Below are 24,757 nucleotides of genomic sequence, written 5' to 3'. Positions count from 1 at the left end.
GAACAGGACTCAGTGCAACTTCTGTTGATTTCAAGATTTTTCTTTCAAGTTCATCATGGCATTTATATATGATTTCAGATCTATCCCAGTTTACTGAGTGCGTATTGAATTGATCGTCGACGGGGTCAGAAGAATTAGAAACATGACTGAATAAAGCTGAGGCCTGGTTCTATCGTAGGTGATATCTCTGAGATGTCCTTCAATACAATGCTCAATTGATTTCTCAATTTGTCCATAATACGGGGAATTGCAGCCACACCAAAGACGGTAAAAACCTGGATAATTTAAATTGTTGTTTTGGTTTTACCGGGCAAAGCCAGGATCGAAGCTTCTTGGGGGGGGGGGTGAATAAAGTATGGATCTTTTATTTCTAGAAAATTTCTGTCAACTTGTGAGAAATGACGCTGATATACGAAATAGTCATCTAACCTTTCACATCATTACTCTCTCTGATACAGTTTGGAGGTGGATTAAACAAGAATTTAGAAATAGTCTTACGATAACCATTCTGAAAAATCGATAAAAAGCAACTTTAATTCTTTGGCGATCTCTTTTTCTTTTCGTGGCTGATGAGAGTCGGCGCACAGGTTGCCAAAGTGGAAATAATACCAAGCTTTTGAGGTAGGTAATGATGAGGAGCATGAAGATATCTGTTGATATGTGTAGGTTTTCTTTATATACAGAACTCCACAAATATGACATATGCTTGTCCACTCTCCCATGACGAGAGCAGGATAGACTGAGAAGTGGAGAAAATATTTTTATTTAATCAAAAAGTAACTTTGACATATCGAATACCCAACTGCAGTTCACCCCATCGATGTTCAATAGGACCGAGATCAGGGCTCTGTGGAGGCCAGTCAAGTGTAGTGACATTCATGTCAACAAACTGCGCAGTATCAGCAGCAGTCTTATGACACGTTGCATTGTCTTGTTGAAATAGGCAATAGTCAGTTCCGTAGAAACACCACAAAGTAGGAAGTATTCAGATACCTCTCGGAGTTCAATATTCGTGGACCACAAACAGAGGTCAGAGGCCAAACAAGAAAAAACAGCACCATACTATCACATCGCCACCTCAGAATTTCATAGTTTAAGTTATGTACTCTGGTAAGAGATGTTCTCCGAGCATCCGCCACACTCACACCCGTCCATCTGCTGGGCAAGAGTGTGGCGTGATTTGTCGCTCCATAACAGTTTTCCAAGCTTCCATCTCACTGTACATGCTCTTTGCACCACTGAAGAAGGCGCTGCATGTTGGTTCGGTTAATGTCGGGCTTGCATGTTACGGTCCTACCATGGAAACCCATGTTGTGAGTCTCTGTTCTAAATGTTTTTGTGCAGATTCATTTTCCAATCGATGCCTGGAGCTCCGCATTCAAAGTGTCGGCCGACGAATGGCGGTTTTAACATATTATTCTTCGTAGTACCTAAGGTCACGTTCGGTGAGTGTGGCGGGTCATCCTGCTGGTAGCACTTGCAATTGACTCCCTGCTCTTCTATCTCAGTCTGGTATCGCTGATTGTCGCAGCTATTTCACACGGACACAGTTGCACTGACTTGGGAGTATCGTATTCCTCCAATTTATAACGGCTACAAGCGCGTGATTCGTTACACGGCACAATGCACCTTGCCCATGGGGGGGGGGGGGGTCCGTTGACTTCTTTCCATGCCGTGTATATAGAGGCAGCATAGGACTAATTACCTTATCTTAAAAGTAAGGTTCCAAAACCCAAGAATACTTGCTTATCATGGGTCTTAAGAGTCTATAATTATCGGGAATTATTATTGTTATTAGGTCAGATTATTAACGTGTTTGACTGTTTTTTTTTTTTGTTGTTGTTGTTGTTGTTTTGTTTTCAACAATGATTAAAATGCAAATGATTTTTTCGAACTTCGAATATATTCTAAGACTAGATATCATAATGATGAGTTAACAATGTGCTATAACATTTTTTTTTTGAAAATTTGAAGGAAAAAAAACTAAATAATAAAAAATAAAAACGAATACTAAATTCAGAAAATCTGTGGAACAAATAAAAGGACGCTGAAAAAAAAAAAAAAAAAAGACGAGAAACTCAACTAAAATTTTACAAAGTAATGGGCACTCCCCCTCTGTTATATGGTTCAGAAACATGGACTGTTAAAAAGAAAGATGAAAACAAAATACAAACTGCAGAGATGAAATTTTTAAGAGCAATTAAAGGATGCAGAAATTTGGACGATATAAGAAATGAAGACATTAAAAAAAAAACTAGATATTTATAGCATAAATGAAAAGATCAAGGAATATAGAGAAAAATGGAAAGAACATCTATTTAGGATGGAAAGATATTGGTTATCAAAAGAGGTGGATAGATATAGAAAGAGGGAGAGAGAGAGAGAGAGAGAGAGAGAGAGAGAGAGAGAGACCAGCGCCAAAATGGAAAGACCAGTGAAGCCGGAACAGATAAAGGCTTAATCCTTAAAGAGAAGGAGGAGAAGAAGAAGAAATATAAATAGTAAAGCTGCCTACTAATACATCTTACTTTGTGAACCCCCTGGTAACTGAAATCTTTTTCTTGACTTTACTCAACTGCACAAGCACACTCACTTATTTCCCCCCCCCCACACACACACACATATTCGTTTCATTTGAGACAACATAAGGATGTGGCAGAATGTTTTATAACCGCGCATTCTGTGTTTAGCAGTGATTCAGGCTACCACAATACTTCCAAACGTTCTGAGTTTAAATCACAACTCACCAAATTTTTGTGTGAATTACGGAAGAAAGGAAATATTATAAATAAATAAATCCCCTGGTGTCTTTTATTCCTCAAAGTGAGTAGGCGGAGCTTCTTTAGCACAAACTTTATTTTTTATTCATTTATTTTTTTTAAGACAGGTATATATACTGTCCACATATGCTATAAACGTATCGATCTTTCCAAAGAAAGAATTTGAACTTTTCTCTCTACATCTAGAAAAAGACCAACAAAAATTCCAATGCAATGACATTTATATTTATTATATTTCTTTTTATTTTTATTTCCTTGAAGCCTATCTCAGATTCTCTCAAGACCCTCCAGAAGTTGATAAACACTAACCTAAAGTACGAATGGCCTTTGATTTAGCAATGATGGTAGGTCAACGGCTGAGCTAATGACGAGAAAGATCATAGTTTAATTGTTTAGTAGCATAGTGGCATCAACATCTCATCCTATCCCATCCAAACACACGCATTTGTGGTTCATTCATTTAAAAGCTAATGACCTATTTTGCCTACACCGTGAACTTGCTTTCCGTGAACTTGAGTCCTTGAACTATTACTGCAGAATAAATATGACATGAAGCCAGTTCGATAAGGCATTACAGTTTATGTTTCTATATCTTTTTAAAGATGTATTACAGGTTAATCAAAATATTTAATGATCAGAATTATTATCGAACTTGTTCAATTTCAATTTACTCACATTAGGTAAATTTAATGAGAGAAAAGTGTGCTGAAAAGTGGTCATTTGTCGTTAACTTTCTTCAGTGCTATCAATTTGATAACTGTGCAAGGAGAAAAGAAGAGGGCATGCAATAGTTTGAGATTACTTAAACAAACATTTTGCATAGATGCCTCATCTATCACTGTGCTGTAAATTCGTTTACCTGCAAGACTATTAAACAATATAAGCAATTTTACGCTATGGGGGTATGGCTTAAAGATATTTTGATCTGTAGGTTACCTCATATGTCAAATAATTAAATAAATCATTTTATTATAACGCAAATAACTAAATTTTATTACTGGTGCCTGTGTAGCCCATTGAAATTGGGTTTTGCTTCCATAGCGCTAGATCGGCCAAGGGTAGACCGTTATAGGCTCGATTCTAGTCACCAAGTGAAAGAACCTTTTCTGGTCATTTTTTTCAGCGGGTTCTCGAGTTAGTCTATCTTTGGCACTGATTAGTATGGTTTTTCATCCCTTATGGAGGCTCAGGCAAAAAAAGCAACTCAAAAATATAGACCGCAAAACCGTGGCTATTTCAAACATAATACAGTATACAATTGTTAGGATTTATGACCACGATATGACGGCACTTTGCCGTAACATATTTTCTGAAAGCCTTCATTCGCTTCTAGCCTCGATCTCAGCTGTTTGTGACGGCTGAAGGCTAAAGCCTCAAGGGTAAACTTGCTGACAACGATCTTCAAAAAAAAAAAAAAAAAAAAAAAGTCAGGTTCAAGAAGCACCACCTACTTTCTTTGGAAGTAAATGGCATTAAAGAATTTATTTTATTCTTATTTTTTTTTTTTATTACTTTGCTATCGGACGACTGTCAAATAAAGTCTACTGAATTCAGTTTTCCACTGATTAGCAACAGAATTTACGGTCACAATCTTTTGGTTATTTACTGTTCTTTATGTACACTAAATCACGCTCTTGGAAATTAACCTTGCCTATACTATCCATGTGACGCATTTTATGTGTTTCATATGATGAAAAACATACTATCGATTCATTTTGAATCCTGATGCTTATCAGACCACAGCTGAATACAAATAAAACCGATTATTGATTTATGTTGATTTCAAGTCTAGATCATAGGTGGCCAACAGCAGGGCCGCATGCGGCCCGTAATCTGATTTGTGCGGCCCGCGGCAGGATAAAAACTATATTAAATTATATGTATTATCAATTTAGCTATTAGTTTCGACCGCAGATTTTCTGATTGATATACTAGTTATATTCATTATTTCTGATGACGGAAATAATTTGTATCCTCAACACGGATCACCCTTCAGGATTTGTTACGAATATCGTCATCATCGTAGAAAATCGACTTTGATGAACTTGTTGCCGCCCATGAACGCCCACAGTGTTCTCATTAAGTTGTATTACATGTAAATAAATAAATAAATAAATAAAAACAGAAACATGTAATTAAATTTAATTTAATAACTTATATTTAAATCAATCAAATATTTTATATTGTTCTCCCAGTAGTAAAATGATTTAAAAAATATCGTAATTCAATACATATAACTATTGCCTTGAAAAAATGCAGAGTTTAATTTTTATTGAAGTTAGTGTGCGGCGAGTGACGTTACCACTCATCATATATTGGCCCTCGTATAGAATGAAGTTGGCCACGCCTGGTCTAGATATTATAACATACAACTATTTAAACATCATAGAAATAATGTTATATGGAAGTTTTAAAGGCAACATTTTTAAATGCTAAGTTTTCTGTAATTTTTTAAACTGGCACGTAGTATCTGAGAGGAAAGTCTGAAGCTTTGTGAGATACGCTAACGATGGGATAATAATAATAATAATATTATTATTATGATCTCAGAGAGAGTATGATCTCAGGGAGAGCTGAAAGAGAGCTTACAAATAAAAATGTTTCTGTAATCATCTCTACAAAAATCTCTTCTCTTCTCTCTTTCGTGTTATTTTTTCCTCTCAGTTTGAGAAACTCTGGTTATTTAACTGCGAACGCCACATGGTGTTCAATGTGATTTCTTATGGTGGCTGTCCATTATTCAGCCAAGTAGATCATGATATACTAACTGATCACGTCACTTTACATTAGTGTGAAGATTTGAAGAGGGAGAAGAAAGTGAAAGAAAGAAGAAGAAAAAAAAATCACTTTTACCTCCAGGTTAAGTCAGTTTTGGGCCATTTTTGTCCCTGCAATGCGTATCTCTTCGTTCTTTTTGAAAAAGCGATTACATCTGGCATTCCGCATCGCTTTTTACGCATGAGTTTTAATGTTGGTTCGTCGATTAATCCAGTCACTGGAATATTGGCAAACTTTTGCATGGCTCGAACGGCCTTCTGAAGTTGTTTCTCTGTGCGAAGATTTTCAGTCTCTAAGTCAGACGTCGGCAGATACCCGTATTTGGTCAGAAAGTCCTGAAAAAAGGAAGTAAAAAAATTAGATTTGAAAAGGAAAAGATAATAAATTATTCATTATTTCAAGCAACCTTTCATCTTGAGAAATTTTAATAGAGTCTATAAAACAGAGCTTTGAATGAACTACATTCTCTTAATTCTTAGAGAATTTTGAATTATAATTATTTTAAAAAAATGTAGATACAGCTGGTTCTTTCTTTGATCATCATAATAAATAAATATGCAGTAATGCTTTGTAATCTAACACAAAAACAGCTGTGAGTATTCTAATTAATAAGTAATGTATTTGCCGCTCTCTTTCTCTCTCTCCATTTTCCAACTTTGCAATGGTTTGGTTTTCAAAACTTACGCTCACTTTTCATATGACTTAAAATATAAATCATATTGTTCTTTTAACTTTTTTATGATTTAAAAAAAAATTAAGTAGTAGCAAATGGGTAGGCATGTATTTATTTAATGTTTAAAATTTTAAATTTATTTACTTTAAGGTTTAATATATTATTTTTAATTCATTTCATATATATATATATATATATATAGTTTTATGAAAAAATTGAAAAATTTTTTTCTTTTATAATGTCACCTGAAGAAGGCTGTTACAGGCCGAAACTAGTAGTGTGTTTATATTAAAACCTTTTTAATTAAATCTCGGTTCTAGTCATTCAATATTTTTTATAAAACTATATATATATATATATTATTTTAATTCATTTTTATTTATTGTCGTTATTTATTTTATTTTATTTTACTTTATTAATGATGACCTAGGCAACGGTCATCATTCTCTGGATTACATTGACTTATTAGCCATGACTGGTCCCCCACAACATGTAAATGTTCCACCTAGAGAATTCAATAGTTATGCATCGTGTTTGGATCATGCATTCGTTGAGACACAAAGTAAAAATAAAATTTAGGCAGCAGTGTTAAATCAACCAATCACAGATCACTTTCCAATAGCCATCTAAATCCATTTTCACTCAACATCCACAGGCACAAAAGATGACAGCGTCTGGTATACCCTAGAATACACTACAGCGTACTAAAACATAAATTAGGTAAGATTTCCTGGGAACAGATAACATTTTGAACCAATAGAATAAGCAGCTGTAAATACTCCAAGGAGGCGGGCTAAAACTAGCGAAGCATTGGATAACGCGTGACATAAAACACCGCATGGAACTCAAAGATAAGATGTATAAAAAAGCACACAAAAAAAATCCTTAAAATGAATTCTACGAGCATAGCTTCCGACATTATAGAATCAGGTAAATTATAAACTGAAAGAAGCAAAGAACGATTATGACCGTAATGCATTTTTTTTTTTAAATGCGAAAATGATGCTAAAAAAAACAATGAAAATAATATACTCTGTAAAAATATCCAAGAACCAATACTCGTACTTCCGAAGCTTACCGATACTGGAAATCATATAGCTCTAAATAGAGAAAGAACTTTAGCGAATAATTTAATAATTATTTCGTAGAAGCCAATGAAAATCTTGTAAATAGCGCTGATACCTCCATTAGTAATCATTATGCTAGATTTACGGATTCACCTTCGTTTTGGATTAAAAACATAATAACATGAAAACTAAAAAATCTAGAACTTATTAACCCATCTAGCCTGACCTCTTGTGGTAAAAAAATAAGTAATAAATAAATAAAAATAAATTCATTACTATAATAAAAAATTGAAGTAAAATAAATAAATAATAATTAATTATTATTTATTAATATCATTATTAATATTAATTAATATATCAGTATTAGTAAGGTTAGTGATATTAATATATTAATGACCTTGCTAACGTCTTGGTACTTTACGTTAATGTTCAATCATAGGTTATGACTTATGGTTATTGTTTTAGCCTAAAGTCCTTAAAAAACAGTACTTGGTTCTCCTGTTAACTTTTCTTTATTGAAATCACTTCTACTTTCAAGTAACCATTAGCCAATATGATTTTTCATTATTTTTGTTTGTATATATTAGTGTTAACTGTAGTATCGTACTTTAGGCAATGTGAAGAAGTTTGTTGTGAGGGTTGTATATGAAGAGGTATTATTCATAAGATTACTTAGCACTAAAGTTGTTTGGTTGTTTTATGTCTCACAGGCCTCTTTAAATTTTCTTTCTTATCAGGTTCTTGTGTATAATGCAAGAGTCGTGTGCTTTTCCAATCAATCTATGGAAAGTCGGCAGAATATGATTGGAAAGGCCTCCCATGGTGGATGAGGCCGATATGGTGTTTTGTGTTCTTTTCTTCTGACATTTACTCTGCTCCCAGTTTCACCAATGTATGGAAAGTTACATACACAGTATGCTTGTTGTAATGAGATTGAATTTTAACAGGACAGCCCTTTGAATAAAAATAACAAACGTGTTTATAGTTTTTGACCGCTAGAGTGTGTTGTAATCGCAGGTGGAACTTTCAAGTTGAGTGACGCAGCAATTTTCTTGTGGCAACTGTTGAAATAAGAGTGTGAGTGGAGCATGCCAGAGGTTGTGTTGTGGAGCAAAGAGCTGTGATAAAATTTTACTGTAAATTAAGAAAAACTGCTACGGAAGTGTACCAAGACCTAAAAAAAAAAAAGTTTAAGGCGATGACTGTCTGAGCTGTGCACAGTGTTCAGCTGTCCCTGGAGGATAAACCACGCTGTGGACGGCCAGTTTTTGCACGGACAAATGAAAATGTGTTGAAAGCTAGGCTACTCAGTGTATAGCTTGGTGTCAGTAAGGGAACAGCCAGATTAATCTTAGAAAGAACTTTGCACAAGAGGAAGGTTTCTTCGAGGTTTGTGTCGTACACGTTGACACACGAACAGAGAGATCACCGGGTTGCATGTCATCCATGCAATTGAAAACGCAACTGCACAGAATGGAATGGCATGGAATGTCTTCACCCCCATCAGAAGAAAGTCAGGTTGCAAAAATCACGTGTCAAGATAATGGTCATTGTTTTTTCGACGCTGCTGGAATTATCCATCGTGAGTTTGTTCCTGAGGGCACCACAGTGAATGGTGTCAGGAAAGAACTGTTCCAAAACAACAATTGGCTTTTGTTGCGCGACAACGCGCCCATGCGCTTTGCGCTGCCTGTGAAGCAGTTTCTGGTTTCGAAGTCGACCTGTGTGATCGAACATCCCCCTATTCGCTAGATTTGACTCCCGCAGACTTTCTCCAATTCCCAAAAATGAAGTGTATCTTTAAAGAGGAGCGCTTCAGTGACATTGAGGACAACCAACGCGGTGTGACCCAAACACTGAAATAGTGTTCCGTTCATGACTTAAACCGTGCCTTCGAACGCCTGTACAACAAATATAAACGTTGTGTAGAGTTGGAGGGAGATTATTTTGAATCTGTGTAATTGACAATTTCAAATATAGTTCTTGTTTTGATACTCCTGATAATAATAAGAATAGTAATTGTTGTTGTTGTTCTTGTTATCCTAGACATGAGAGGGAAGGGAAGGAGGAGGTCCAATTAAAGAACCCATTAGTATATTGTATTACTAAAAGAAATGAGAGTTCAATATACTTTTCCCGTATTTGTAAGAATGAAATTAAAAATTCTTCGATCCCACACACGATAGTATAAATATCAACATTTTGCAACGAATGTCAATTATATTGATTACGTTTTTTGGTTTCTATTTTTAACTTACAGCACTTTTCCCAAAAGAGTTTAAGAAATTTCGCTGTGATAATATCAGCTCATAAAAAGGGATGCAAAATATCTTAAAAAATATACAACGATCGTCTTTCTCTCTAAAATATTAGATCACTTACTAAAATTGGGTTCATTTTTTTTTAGAAAAACAGCTTCTTTTCCAATAACCAACTTGGATTTGGACACAAAGTAAGTACCGAGTTCGCACTGCTGAACTTCACCAACTTAATTTATTATAGCAAGACCCACATAAACTAACTTTTTGAAAGATTATGACACAGTATCCCGTGATATTTCATTTTAAAAAATGGGGACTATAGCAATCAGACGTTGAACTTGACTGGTTCTATGTCATTTAACGTCCAGATCACAAACAGTAAAAGTAAACAAAGCTATAGCAATTTCCTTCAGCTAAATTACTGTGTTTCCAAAAGTCTCTGCTTTACCAGCAGAGAACTTTGTAATTTACATCAACAACTTCTGTGACCAAGACCTATGCAGGTCAGTTAAAATGACGCTTGCATCCTCCACACTGAGCCGCCCGAAGATAGACTTCAGTTTAAGTCTAGTCGCCGACCGGAGGAACATTTTCTAAGCCTATCTTCGACCGGTTCCCGAGTTAGTTGATCCCTGACAAAGGGATCAACTAACTCGGCTTTTTCTCCCTTAAACTCAAAAAAATCGACCATAGATTGCACACTATTTCAGACATTAAAAATGTTGTATTAGGGTTATGGACCATGAGATGACGACACTTTTTCAGCCATGCCAGCCTGATTGGCCGAGTGGTTAGTGTACACGCTCTCCAGCCAAGAGGCTGTGGGTTCGAATCCCGCATAGGCATGGATGTTTGTGATTGTCTTCTCCCAATATGGACTAGGTCACCATGGGAGTAGTAGACCCAAAACCTCCCGCAATGGGAGAGGCTTTCACTCTGCAGTGGGTAGAAAAATAGGCTGTTAATTTTATATATATATGAACAAGATCTTGTTTCAATTGGTTGCATAATCGCAATTTACTGCACCCCTATAAGAATTTTTATTTTCCTCCTTAAATGTAAGAATTACTGTTGAACAATGAAAAAATAAATAAATAGAGACCCCTTAATGGGATTCATTATAGTCATTGTTTGATCAGTGTTAGTTGGCTTCGGTCGAATAATCTATTAATTATTATTATTATTACTTGACGCCTCCAAGGAGTGCAAAGACTCATCAGGGGAGGGGCACCTACTCTACAACTCTCGTCTCCGCCACTTAATCCACCAAATATAGAGAATTGCCACTACCATGAACTACATCCAGTCAAACATGGCATGTATTTTTTTTTTCTTTCGGTAACATCTTGAAGACACTAATCTAGAATAAATTTTTTTCCCTACATTAATATGGTTTTAAAGGGGTTTTCATGCGTATTTCAAAAATATGTTTTGCGTATAAACCACTCACAGAAAACTGTTGCGCAGCTGACGAAATGCATAAAATAGTTATATCTACCACTTATTTGCATCATCATAAGATTGAGCTTCATATGGCATTATCATATGCTATATAGTACCAGTATATTAAATTAAACATAATTTCAAAGACATTTTTATGCAGATTTCAGAAATGTTGCATATACGTTGTGCTCAAAGCTGCTGCACAAGCTTCAAATGCATAAAAACGACTAATAATGTTCACATAAACGTGCAAGAAACTAATTTTATTCTTTACGTCCATGTATCATATTGGATCAAAAATGTCTTCGTGAATTAATATTAATTACTGAAAACAGTCTGATTCTAAAAATATAATTATCAATACATGAAAAAATTAACATAAAAAATAGAAATTACTCGTACAGAATAATGGGCTTGCTTTATCGAAAAACTTCCATGTTGCTTACTCGTCAACTCCACTTTCTTTCTTCTTTTTTTTTTTTTTTTCTGCATACTCTTAGTTGTTTTGCTTTTTTTTTTTTTCTCGCTAGCAAATAGAGATTTTTTCTCCTCGAAACTCAGATTTTTAATGCAATGACTCAGAAAAATCGACCGTATAGTACAGCAAACAAATACACATTACTGTGCATTATTACATTTTGGTCTTTTCGAAAGTTTATTGTATTTTTTTTTTCCTTAAAAGTAGAAAACTGGGAGCATAAAATTATTACTAAAAAATAAATAAAATTTCCAAAGTTTCTAGCTTTGGAAAGTTACTTTTTTATTTTATTTTGAATCTCTGTTTCAAGATTAGAGATGTAAAATTTTGAAAAGCAGATTAAATTTTAAGAAGTTTAAAAAATTGATTCTTCGAGAAACTGTCAGACTTGTAAACTGTCTATTAAAAAGTTTAAAAAAATATTTTAAAAAATAAAATAAATAAAGGTAATGGTGTCGGATGAAAATTTAAGCTTCTCTATACGCTTTCAAAAATAATAATGAATCTTGGTAGATGTTCAACTGTCTACCACTGGCACTTGCATTCACGTGGCGAGCTGTTCTCCTCTTACAACAGTTTCCTGAGTAGCAAACCTCCCACGTGGAAATGACTTCGAACAGACACAAGTTGATATATAGTTACAACTGCTGATCTTGTTAATCCGGGAGTGACAGGAACGTCCGTGAAACTCCGTGTTTGACCTCCATACATGACCCTTCTATTTGAGATACAGAGTAGTTGGCGAAAGGCCTGCTTTCGTGTACATAGAAAGGCTACCTTCCGTTTACAGCTGGGAAACTGAACAAGAATTGCAGAAGATAAGTTAAAGCTGCTGTTTTCTAGTTTGAATAAGTAAAACAATAAAGGAACGATCTGAAGGAAACAATCGGTAGCAGCTAATCATTGCCATTATAGCTAATCATACGCATTGAGAAAAGTAATAGCGATTATAAGAAAAATTCATCTTAAACTTCTTCGAAATAGTTATTACTGTATTAGTTAGTACGTTATTTAGAAAGTACACTAAAAAAAAAACAATATTTAAAATAAGTTTCATGTTATACTAAAACCATTTACAAGTGGATGACTATAATTTTCGAGAAAGCTAAATATCATTCCTGTATAGCAAATACCATAAAAACATGTCCTATGTAAAAAAAAATAAGCCCCAAGTACTAAATAAAACTGATGGTTGGCTATTTTGACATTTTTTATCGATGATACTGCATTTTGCTGCTATTGTCGTATTGCTCGAATTTCCAAAGAAAACTAAAATGAAATTGTAGCTCCGATTTCTCAGTGCTTGGCTCATCTTCTTACATATAAGATGTTTTGTTATTTTTTGTTTTTTGATATATCACTTTTTTTTTAGATGAAATAGACAAATTTAGAGAAATAGCAGGTCGAAATTAGTTCAGTGGTACAACTATAGAGATCTCTGACGAAAAAAAAAACTGTACAGTTTGACTCTCTCTTGCTCTCTCTTTTTTTTATTTTTTTTTTATTTTAAAGTTCTGTAGTTATTCCATGAATTGAGTATTTGAAATTTTTGATGCTGTGTCTTATTGAATATCTCCCTCGAATAAAAGTGGATAAATAATATTTGGCTTGGAACCGAAATTACAGCAAGTCAAATTTTGAGTCGTTGTATCCCCTAATGATTCTTGTAAAAAGAGCCACTGCCGTGATTCTTAATTACGGAAATTATATTTAGTGAATGATTGATTCCGCACAGAAGAGGTCACTAGACCTTTAACAAAACAGTCGTCGAGAGAGGGCAAGCGGTTGAGAGAGAAGGAATCTATGAACAAGTTTCTTGTAAATTTCCAGATTGTACTTTTGGGAAAAGCAACTGGGTCAGTACATTTGGAGTTGGACCGTGAATGCTATCAGTGACTGTTCTAGTTTACATAATAATTCGTGGAAAGCAGAGGAATGGTGATGGCCAGCTCAGTGGAGCAAAGTCCATGAAAGCACTTATAAAAAAAAAGCATAATGCAGAAACAGAATGCCTGTGAGAAAGGGGTCACCTATATGCAAATTGCCTTCTTCTGTATACAGTCGAGAATTCTTAGAGAGATTTTAGGTGCACTGCAATAATGTAAGAACAGTATTCCGATGTCAGTTGGATTTACGATTTACAGTGTTGGAAGTTGAGCAAGAGAGAAGTACTGTTTTGATCGAAAAATCCAATTTTTTAGAGGCTGAGAAGAATGTGGATGTAGATATTTATGTCACGATAAGCTGGATTTGAAAGTCAGCCCAAAAAGGGAAACTTATCTTGAAAGGAAATCGGAACATTATCAAAAGTAAGAGTGAGAGTGGAAGGAAAATAGACTCATTCATGTTAATAATAAGACAGGACTATGTTTAATGGCATTGAAATTTACTAAGTTGTCTTCACCCCACTCGAGAATGGTGAGCGATCAGTAGTGTCTAAGACATTAGTTATATTAGTTATAAAAGATGCCGAAGCTCCAGTCATTGGAGTACTACAAATGAAAAGAAGTGGAGAATACCCTTACATAAGATAACAGAATACTATTGTTGAAACCTATGAAGGAATCTGAGGTTAGAGAGAAAAGGTCATTGGAAAGAATATAGAACCCACGGTTACTCCAGTATTGATAAAGAAATCTGGTGAGAGGAAGGAATTTGTAATGACACTTAAGGCAAGATCAGGGAGTAATATAATCACAAACAGCAAGAGGAGACCACGAGATGGTAGCTCCTCGAGATTTCGATGTTAGACAGGATTAAAACATGGAAATATCAATAGCGACCAAAGAGTTTCTCCAGATCTTCAAATCGCTTATGCACAAAGGTGGATAAGGTAATGAGAAATATGTTTTTTAGAGAACTAATGTCTTAAAGAGAATGGTCGAATCCATATTGGTGATCACTAATTAACTGATGGATCTATAGGTACCGAAGAAGCTGGTTGTTGTGACCTTCCCATCACTTTCGAGAGTACTGAGGTGAGAACATGTGAAAATAGTTTGATAGTTGATTTTTATTTTCCCCCTTTTTAGGGACAGGCCGGATAAAGGCTTGCTTCCACGTTGATGGGAGATGCCAGATGAATATGGCCTCTTATATTGTCGATAGGATGGGTATTAATTCCAGAGTACAAATTTTGAACACAAAGGGAAGGATATCATCTGGACGAGGAGACTTACTAGTAAACACCAGTGAGGATTTTTCATGGCCATCTAGCGAAATATCAGAGAAAGCATTCGGTGAGCAGTTTATGGTATTGTAAGATGTGATTTGCCTTGATCGTCAAAAGCAAGAGCTGGAGGAAAAGACTTTTACCAGTGGTTAACCTTATTTTTAGGTGATTTACCATGGTTATATCAGGATATGTGTGTATGTGGGGGGGGGGGGGAGAAGTAGAAACAAGAAAGGGCAGACGTTATGTCCAACAACCTTAGTGAGAGAATAGTAGAGTTGACCGCTAGTTCTGCAGGAAGCAACTTATTGCCTTTGATTCTAACGAAATCTGCTTTGGATTTGTTGATTTTTTTTTCTTACATTTGTTTCGGACTATAGTGTAGGCTGAGTGAGAAGCTAGAGTTTTTGACTTGAATTGAATATATACTGTATTTTACAAAGGCTTGGTTAGAGGTCAGGGGTTTGCAGTGGAACGGGGAACGAAGTCCCTAATACCAGTGAGGAATTATTTTGGTTGTTTGGGTCACAGTATGTGTTTAGATCAGGAGAGCAGAAACAGTAATCTAACCACAGAAAAGAGGCGTAGAAATCCCAGAAGTAGAAATGAGTCAATCTCAGTCTCCTAGTATAGGCTAGAAGTAATCGATCTGCAGAAAAGAGGACGTGGATAATATTATGGTCGGTGCTTCCAGGAGGAGGGTAGACATCTGCAGTGTATTTGAAGGGTGAGATGAAGACACGGCCCAGAGTGTTGATAGAATGATGAGAATCGCCTGGCATTCTAGTGGGTATGTTAACTATTTGTGCTATGACTAATAGCAAAGATTCGGCTTCTTTTCTCTGGATTGATCCGTGAAATTAGAGAAGAGGGGGGCAGTTTGTGTTATAGACCGTGACGTCTCCAAGGAAAATAATCTCAGATTTTGGAAAATTAGATTGTATGAAATCAACTTTTAGATAAACAGACAAAGAGAGCAGCATGGTTGTCGAGAGAGAGCGATAAAGGCAACAAATCTTGAGCCAGAGCAGATCGAAAAGCTTTTGATAGCCTTGGGCAAGGAATGACTTATTTGACAAAGCACACGTCATTTCCTTTTACATAAGTATCATGCAAGATAGTTGGGATAGTTGAGCTGGACTATAGTTATGTATGAGGGAAAGGTCATTTGGGATTCGATTAAGAAGAAACAGATCCGATTTTGAATGCTTGCAAGTGGTGCATATCTATCATTAATGTTTGCACTGATGGTCTGGATATTGGTGTACTGATTGATGCCCTGGATGTGGACGTATTTTTTAACAGATGAAATTGTTGTGCTATTTTGATTTGGGTTATATATTTTATTTTTTTACTTTTTTTTTACATTTACAGTGACACTAATATTTGTTTGTTTATCTTTCATGGTTTGGTTGGTGCAGGAAACTTAAAGAATACGGGTATGCAGCTGAGGTGAGGGATTTGTTCACATAGCTTCTACATATGGTGTCCAGATTCCAACCTAAGTGAGGACTTGCACGATGCTATGCTCAGACTCCCTCGGGAATAACCTGGAGGAGTAAGCGGCAGCAGGATTATTTGCTGGATGATTGGCAAACTTCCACCAGATGCATTACTGCTATACACTCAAGTGGAGGAAGTACTAGCTCCCCAATTCATTAATAAAGCAGTGTATTGAGCATCTTCAGTTAGGTGATTACTAGCACTGCATGCCAGAAGAAATGGAGACAGAAACCAAACACCCTAGAAGACGAAATAATTCAGTGGCCATTTTATCCCTCCAAAAAGCTGGGCGGAGGTGTGTTTCACCGTTCGATGAAAGATATCTACTACCTAAGGAATCAGGTGGCATTTCCTCCAACATGAATAAAACACGCAGAAAAATAAGTTGAGATAAGATCATGGCAAGACTGTTAAACGACATTTTTATTATTTAGCATTAGCCGGTATCCTAATCACCAGCTGTCAAACTCAGCGACTTCCGAAATGCTAATTAGTCATAATGAAGAGGAGGCCTATAAGGGAGCCCATTTTAGGCCATAAACAGATGAAGTGAATAATCAGTGCCGGCTCTAGGGATCCTGGTACCCCAATGCAATTTTAAATTGAGCGCCCCTTACTCTTTTTTTAAAAAATGTAGTTAAAATTTAAAGTAAAAAATCAACAACACACATATTTTGATATAAAATTGTGTACTTTGAAATATATATATATATATATTAATAACACAACAAAATTAAATTAAATTCAAAATTAAATTAAATTCATCCCTTCCAATTTGTTTTGAACTGCTTTGTGAACAGTCAACATGTGACACCATGTACAAGTGACAGCATCGTTTCTATAAGACCTGTATTGTCTTGTAATACTCTGAGGTATTTTTAATCGGGGATTTAATTCCTCCCTTATCAAAAAGTAATTAAATTCTTCCCCCCCCCCCTTCGACCAGACATTTTGTTTGAAAACTATTTAACTTAGCTTTCTGTTTTTTAGTCAATTTCCATGTCTCTGATCCAAATAATAATATTGCCTTAAAACTGCCATTGAATATCTTTATTTTGGTTTTATTATGATATTTGAATGATTTCTATATATTATTTAGATGTAGATACTGAATCTTCTAAATGTGGAACTTTTCTCATAATCCAATCAATGACTGTTAAACAGTAAACCAGACATTACTACACAACCCTGTCACTGGTCATTATTTCAAACCATTCTGATATTGTCTACTATGCAATAACGTAACTTTTACCTCCTTTACACATTTCTTTTATTATTCTCCGATATTTGTCACGTATATAGTATATTGTACATTAATTTATTCGAAAATTAACGCCATATTATGGTGAAATGTATATTTTATACAGCCACTTCACTTCATTGGTGGTTATTAATGTCATAGCAAGTTATTTTAAAGCAGGCCACATCTTCCCACAGTTGTAATATAAATAGTGAAAATGAATTCAGTACTTTAAATGTCCGACGCAAGTAAATCACGTAGGACCGTAGAAAAACATGAATCAGTATTCAAATACAGTACTCTACCTTACCACTTCATATCATAACAGAAGCCAATGCCACCATGACGCAGGTCGCTCAATATGAAACCACAGCTATCAGCATTTTATTTGCTTATGTTTCCATTACTAGGTGTCATTCGAAATACGTGACGTCATTTTACTGAAAGTGCGTCAACAAGAAAAAGCGCACCCATGTGTGTGTATGTGTGTGTTCCCATTTTAATGAAGATAATTCTGTCTGAATTTCATTATATGTGAAGGACGTGATGTTTGGAATGAAGGTTTCCGATATCAGAAATGCGAACAGTCAGGTTATTTAGATTGAACTATGAAGTAGCTCAGGCCATAAAGTATCTTGTAAAATGCATCTGTTTAGGTTCCATATGTGCATAGTAAATATTTAATACGATATAATAAAGAAGTAAGAAAATAGTAGTTTTATACTGCATTATGACAAAGTTAGTCAATAATATTTTCAGATTCGAAATCAAGGCTGTCCAGCTGGTGGCCGGGGTGTGAATTAATGTATCACCACCGTAAAAAATATTCATTGTCAGATGCGTTATACATTTTATTCATAATTTTAAATAATCTTTTAAATAATCATAATTTTAAATAATCAACGCATATTATGGTCGTATCTCAGATTCTTTGACATTTCAAAAAATATAACGTTCGCAACGTTATGTATTTTTTATTATTTATATATTTTTATTATATTATTTTTTATTATAGTTTTTATATATATTTTTCGCAACGTTATATTCAGTCGTTAGGCGGAGAGTGAATCAGTGTTTTGCTGGTATTCGGGTATTTGCATTCGAAAAACGTAGCAATTCGAATAAGCAGACGACAACAAATAGCTATTCGTTATATGGTCAGATCTGTGAATTCACGGTTAGCGATAAGTTATATTTGTAAAATGTATTATTAAATACATTATACATTGCACTGAGTGAACGATGTTTGTGGACCTCTTGCTACGAGTCTCTGGCTTCTATGGAGATACGTGGAGGTGGGCGGTAGATGGCGTTGATGGAGATGATTCATAGTAGAGGTCTGGTGTAGTGGTTGAAACAGTTGTAGATGCCCTCCCACGATGAGTCTTCGGACTCCTTGGAGGTATCAGGAATAATAATAATAATAATAATAATAATAATAATAATAATAATAATAATAATAATAATAATAATAATAATAATACCCATTAACAACAACAACAATAATGATTGAGGATACATAACTTGAACAGATACTACGAATCGTAACAAACATCGACGTGGACATAAACGAACACATAGCCAGCAGCTTCTTCTAGCAATATAAGTATGTTTTAAAAAATTTATTAAATAAATTTATTTAAAAAATCATTGTGCATACCTATTAATTTGTAGCAAATTTTATTTTTTCATAACTATCCATGAACTGCTCTTATTATTTATGGATATTGCATTAGATAATTAGAGAGAGAGAGAGAGAGAGAGAGAGAGAAAGAGAGAGAGAGAGAGAGAGAGAGAGAGAGAGAGAAAGTCCCTTCATCCACTTAATAAATAATATTTAGCCCTTTGAAGGAAAGTGCTCTTCTAAATCGTATAATTCAATGACCCAAATTTAATAACGTTTTACTGAATATTATAAATGCCATTTTGTCTGTTTTGAAAAAAAAAAAAAAAAAAAAAAATCTCTCAACATCCTCATTATTCAAAGGTAGAAAATTAACGAAGTAAGATAACGATTTAGCTACGTGAAATGTAACGTTTCTCACACTTCGTCATTAATCATTTCATATTAGTATAAACGCGTTATAAAATAGAGCATACCTGCAGATTAAAAATTTTAAATTCCCTCGACGACCTGAGAAATATCGATATTAGCGAATGGTGAGTAACGAAGAGCTTTTGGTATATATAATGGGGTTTCCCATCGTGAAATTCTATTTTTTCATAGGTATTATTTCTGAGAAAATTCTCTTTTTTATTTTTTTTATTATTTTTTCATTCTTTAAAAGTAAGCTAATCTATAAAATACATGAAGTTTTTAATTTGATGTACCACCTGCCTGAATATCGTTTAAATGTCACACCAAAATGAAAACTGTTGGCAAAATATTAAAATTCATCATTCTTTTATAGCGAAATATTTGAAATCTAAAATTGAAACTTAAATTTTGATTTCAGGTTTCAAATATTCGGTTTTAAAAAACGATGGATTTTAATATCATTTTAGTTCATCGGCTTTACGTCGCTTCAATAAATAAAACACTGTGTTTGTCCTATTGTGGTTGTATTGCAATAAACGCCAACAAAACTTTGAAAAAGTGTTCAACATTAGAAGTTGTGTTATGTCTCATTTCTTTCATTTTTGTTTATTATATTATGAACTGAAAAATAATTTGTTGCCACACTGAAATTTAGCCCAAATTTCTCTGGCTCTAGCAGGAATTCCCTAACGGGATCGATCCTGAACCCCCTTGGAGTCGATCGACTTGAAAGAGAGATCGATATATGCGGAGTCAGATGGGAGATGATGGGCAAGTCATTTTATAATATAATCACTATTATTGCGTGACACCTCCAAGGACTCATCACAGGAGGGCACTCCACTCTACTTCGCCACACACATCTCTCCGTCTCTCCTATTACTTAATTCTCCACCTACACACAACGACACTGCTACCATCAACGCCATCTACTGCCTATCATCACTACCAATACAACAATATTTTTTATTGTAAATTGTGTGTTCTTATGGCCGATTTGCATGTACGCGGGATGAAAAACTTGAGTTTCAGAGAGTAAAAACCTTGCTACCCTCCTTAGGAAATCAGCGAACTCACCTTCAATTGAAAAAGCCCATATAAAGATTCCTCTCGTCAGGATGAGAGCCGAACCCAAATAATAATAATAATAATAATAAACATATCATATATAATATAAAAATGCAACCCAGGGCACTAGTCTGGTAAATTGGTCTCGTAAATAAATCAGGCACAGTTATCCCACTAAAATAAAACATGTAACGTCCGCGATTTTTTTGCGAGTCTAACATAAGAATCACCCATAAGCTAAACATTTGTTACTCACTTACTTATGCATTATAATTGTTTTATATATTTAATAAATAAATAAATAATATTTTTTTTCTTATAGTAAATCAACCCATTAAAGTTAAAATGTATATATTTTTGGATGGGGGAAGGCACTAAGAGAGAGAAATGCTTTTAGTGAAGAGGTCGGCAGCAAAAAGATTGATAAACCTACTTTAGAGTAAATCGTATATATATATATATATATATAATTTTTATATATATATATCTTGATAAGGCACTGCTCGCTGTCTCTTGTAAGCAATGTTTCTCATGTGTTCTTCCATACTTTATTCAATAGATTTGTCCGTCTGGCCAAAATAAGGAATATCACAATCACACCATATTTTGTACACACCAGGATATTTAAGATGATGATGACATGGTTTTGGGTAGCTTATTAAGGAGTGGATTTTTGGAAGTGGAGTGAACAAAGTTCTGATATTGTATTTTTTTAGAACCTTGGCTAATTTTTGTGAAATTTAACTTATGTAAGGAATAGATATATTGCCTTTAAATGTATTTATTTCTTCTGTGTGATGACTAGGAGGATTAAGAAGGAATTTTTCAATAATTCTTTCAGAATATTCATTAAGTAGGAAAGTAGTTTTGAGATAGTTTATTTCTATATATATATAGGAAAAACAGATCATATCCTCCCTCTTGGAATAAAATAAATAAATAAGCAAAAAATGCAGTAGACACTTTCTGGAGTCAATAGTCATAATATTTTTTTCAGAATCCGTGAAACTTTAATATATATATATAAGTTTCAATAATAATAATAATAATAATAATATAAACATAATAATACTTTGAAATAATACATGGGTTAAACCCGTTTTTCAAAATATCATTAAACAGATAACTTGGTGATGAAAATACTTTATGGTTTTACAAAATAAGGGGGGGGGGCGTAGATCAACATTTTTCAAGTAGAGAGGCCTACCCTTTTCTCTACAATATGGTTCCGATCCCTTTTCTGCTGTATCGATTATCATTGCCACATACTCAAAATTGACAATGAGGATCGACACAGGTAGATAGATTCCTTTGGTGATCAGCTTTGCTCTTTGTTTAAGTCATGTAGTATGAAAAAAGTGGGAAGATGGATAATTAACAACATAACGACGACACTTCACTTATAATAATAATAATAATAATAATTTTTTTTCCTTTTAACATTTTATTATTTCTCAGATAAATTACATACATTATATGAACACAATTATGCATAACAAATACTTTCTCGTACATAGTTTTTTAAATAATAATAATAACAATAACTGTTTACAACGTATATTATTATAATATTCATTTTGATGATTATTACAGATGTTTCTTTGCAGTTTTACACTATATATACAATATCAATGGATATAATCACTCTATATACAATATCAATGGATACTCTATATTGCATACTTTTGTTACAGTTATTACATGCATTACATACATTTGATTACATACATTACATACATTTGATTACATAATGATACTTACATTACATACATTTGTTTATATGTAATACATACATTACATACATTGGTTTACGTGTGATACGTACGTTACATGCATTTGGTTACATATGATACATCTTGGATGAGAACTAATTTCTCTGCTTTCATCCTCGAACCAATATATTCATTGGGTTTTTTTTTGCTGTGTTGGGAAGCTACAAAATCTATGATTGAGAAATTTGCGCGCGCGCACACACGCACATACACACGCGCACACACGCACACACACACACACACATAATAACTTGGAATGTATTGATATCTGGGATGTAGAAGTTTCTCGTGGCCTTTTCGTAGTGATTATTGTATTTATATGTGATATAATTAGTTGTCTGAGGTCTTGTTATACGGCATGTATTTCTGACTGTCCTGTAGTTGGCATCGAAATAATGTTTTAGCAAAGCTGCATAGTGACATAAATGTTTTGCTGTAAGTATTTTGTGTTCTGACATTGCAATGTATATAAAGGTCGTTCTTTTCTCTTTGTTCCCAAAAGATCAGTTTTATCATTTTGTATTGTAGCGACATTAATCTATTTAATTTATAGGGTGTACAGAAAGCATACGTTGTTATAGCGTATCTTAGTATATTTTGGCATAGTACTTTGTATATTAGTGTTTTTAGGCGTATGGGAACTATGTCTTTTAACCTGTAGAGTTTGCCAGTTATTGTTCGGAGTTTGTTGTGTAGATGTTTATGTGTCTATTCCAGTTCATAATCTGCATCGAAGTAAATTCCAAGGTATCGTATTGTTTCAACCTGTGTGATTGTAGTGGTTTTGCTGTTCTGTGTGTTTTTTATGTTGGAAAGTGGGTGTTGGATGGTTATATATTTGTCATGAACTGGTCGAGTCAGTGATTTTCTGAATATCATTAATTTTGTCTTTTCTGAGTTTAGGTGTATGGAGTTTTTCGTGAGCCAGTCTATGATCAGATTTATGTCATGTTGCATATTTGTTTGGGCTATGCTTGCGTTATTATGGATGAATATTATTTCTGTATTGTCTGCGTATTGGAATATCTTACCTTTGAGTTGTAGTTGATTAATATCGTGCGTGTAAATGTTGAATAGAGTTGGGGAGAGTACAGCTCCCTGTGGTACTCCACAGGTTACTGGTAGCTCTCTGCTTCGGTTTGACCTAATACGTGTGATATGCTTTCTATTTTGAAGGTAGCTTGTAAACCACCTGTGCAGAGGCCCGTCTATTCCAACGTGCCTCAACTTTTCTAACAAGGTTTGATGTGTGAGTGTATCGAATGCTTTAGTTAGATCAATAAAGACTACCATGGCAATTTTGTTTTTGTCTAAGGCGGTATTAATTACGTCTGTAAAATCTTCCAAGAGAGATGTTGTTCCCTTATTTTTCTGAAAACCATATTGTGTTTTGGGGACAATATGAAAGGTCTCTGTGTATGCTGTGAGTTTCTTCAGTATGATCCGCTCCATAATTTGATAATTGGTAATGTTGCTATGGATCTAATTGCTGATTAAATTTCTTTTTCCATGTTTGTATATGGGTGTGATTATGGCGGTCTTTAGCATACTTGGTATCTGTCCTGTTTTAGATATTTTATTAATTTTAGTAGGATAGGACTTACTAATTGCATGTTGCTTTAGGTCTTATACCATTAATTCCTGGGCCTTTGTTTGGCTTGATTTGATGTATTGCAGAGAGAAGTTCTGTTTCTTTTATGGTTGGGAACATAATTGTCTGTTTTGATTGTGGTCCAAGTGGAGGGTCTCGTTTTGTGAAAAGTATTTTCACAAATCCAAGAACTGCACAGAAAAATATTTCTGTGCAGTTCTTGGATGGAGTCTGCAAAGTATTGGTTAAAGTCATTTGCTAGTTGTTGGATAGGTTTTGCGTCTTTCATGAAGCTATGTTTTATGGTTTCGGAGGCGGTGGTGTTGGGAACACAATCTAGCATCTCATTGATTTGCAATGGGTTTGTCTCTAATAGCTTTTTTTGCATTTCTGATTTGTGTTGTAAGGCGATTCCTTGTTATCTTATATTCAGTTTTTAAAGCTGTTATTTGGATATCGCTTTAATTCTTTCCATAAAGCGTCCTTTCTGTGTATTTCTAGGATTAAATTTTGTGTTATCCAAGGATTTTGTGTTGTTTTTGAACGAATTCTGACCTTCTTTGTAGCTTTCTTATATATTTCCTCCAGTGTGAGTTTAATGTTGTTGTATAAGATATCTGCTGAATCTGATGCCAGGTGTTCCCAATCTGTTTTTCTTATTTCGTGGTTGACTATTTCTTCGTCTATTATTATTTTCTGTCGCTTTTCTTCTGTGGGACATTGCATGGATATTGTCTTAGTGTGCAGGTTTAGAGCCGTGAAGTAATGATCTGCTACTTTGCACTTTATGACTGATGCAGTGTAACTGTTTGGTGGTGCTCGGACGTTTATATGATCTAGGCAGGAAGTAGTGATAGTATTTCCGAATATTTCTTCTCTAGCACATGATGTTA

At 34.5% G+C, this 24,757-nt stretch overlaps 1 protein-coding gene across 1 annotated transcript in view; it reads right to left on the bottom strand.

Annotated features, from left to right (window-relative positions):
- LOC150092927 (matrix metalloproteinase-2-like) overlaps nt 1–24,757 on the bottom strand; it is a 198,170-nt gene that overhangs the window by 144,470 nt on the left and 28,943 nt on the right. Inside the window, exon 2 of the mRNA XM_090414107.1 lies at nt 5,634–5,893. Within this exon, the coding sequence (XP_090270233.1) occupies nt 5,634–5,893 (260 nt within the window). The remainder of the gene's footprint in view (nt 1–5,633; nt 5,894–24,757) is intronic.

This window comes from Typopeltis vanoorti, chromosome 24 (assembly GCF_054136105.1).
Source record: "Typopeltis vanoorti isolate ZY-2024b chromosome 24, IOZ_Tvanoo_1.0, whole genome shotgun sequence".
Taxonomy (NCBI): domain Eukaryota; kingdom Metazoa; phylum Arthropoda; class Arachnida; order Uropygi; family Thelyphonidae; genus Typopeltis; species Typopeltis vanoorti.
This window is presented reverse-complemented; position numbering and strand designations above follow the sequence as displayed.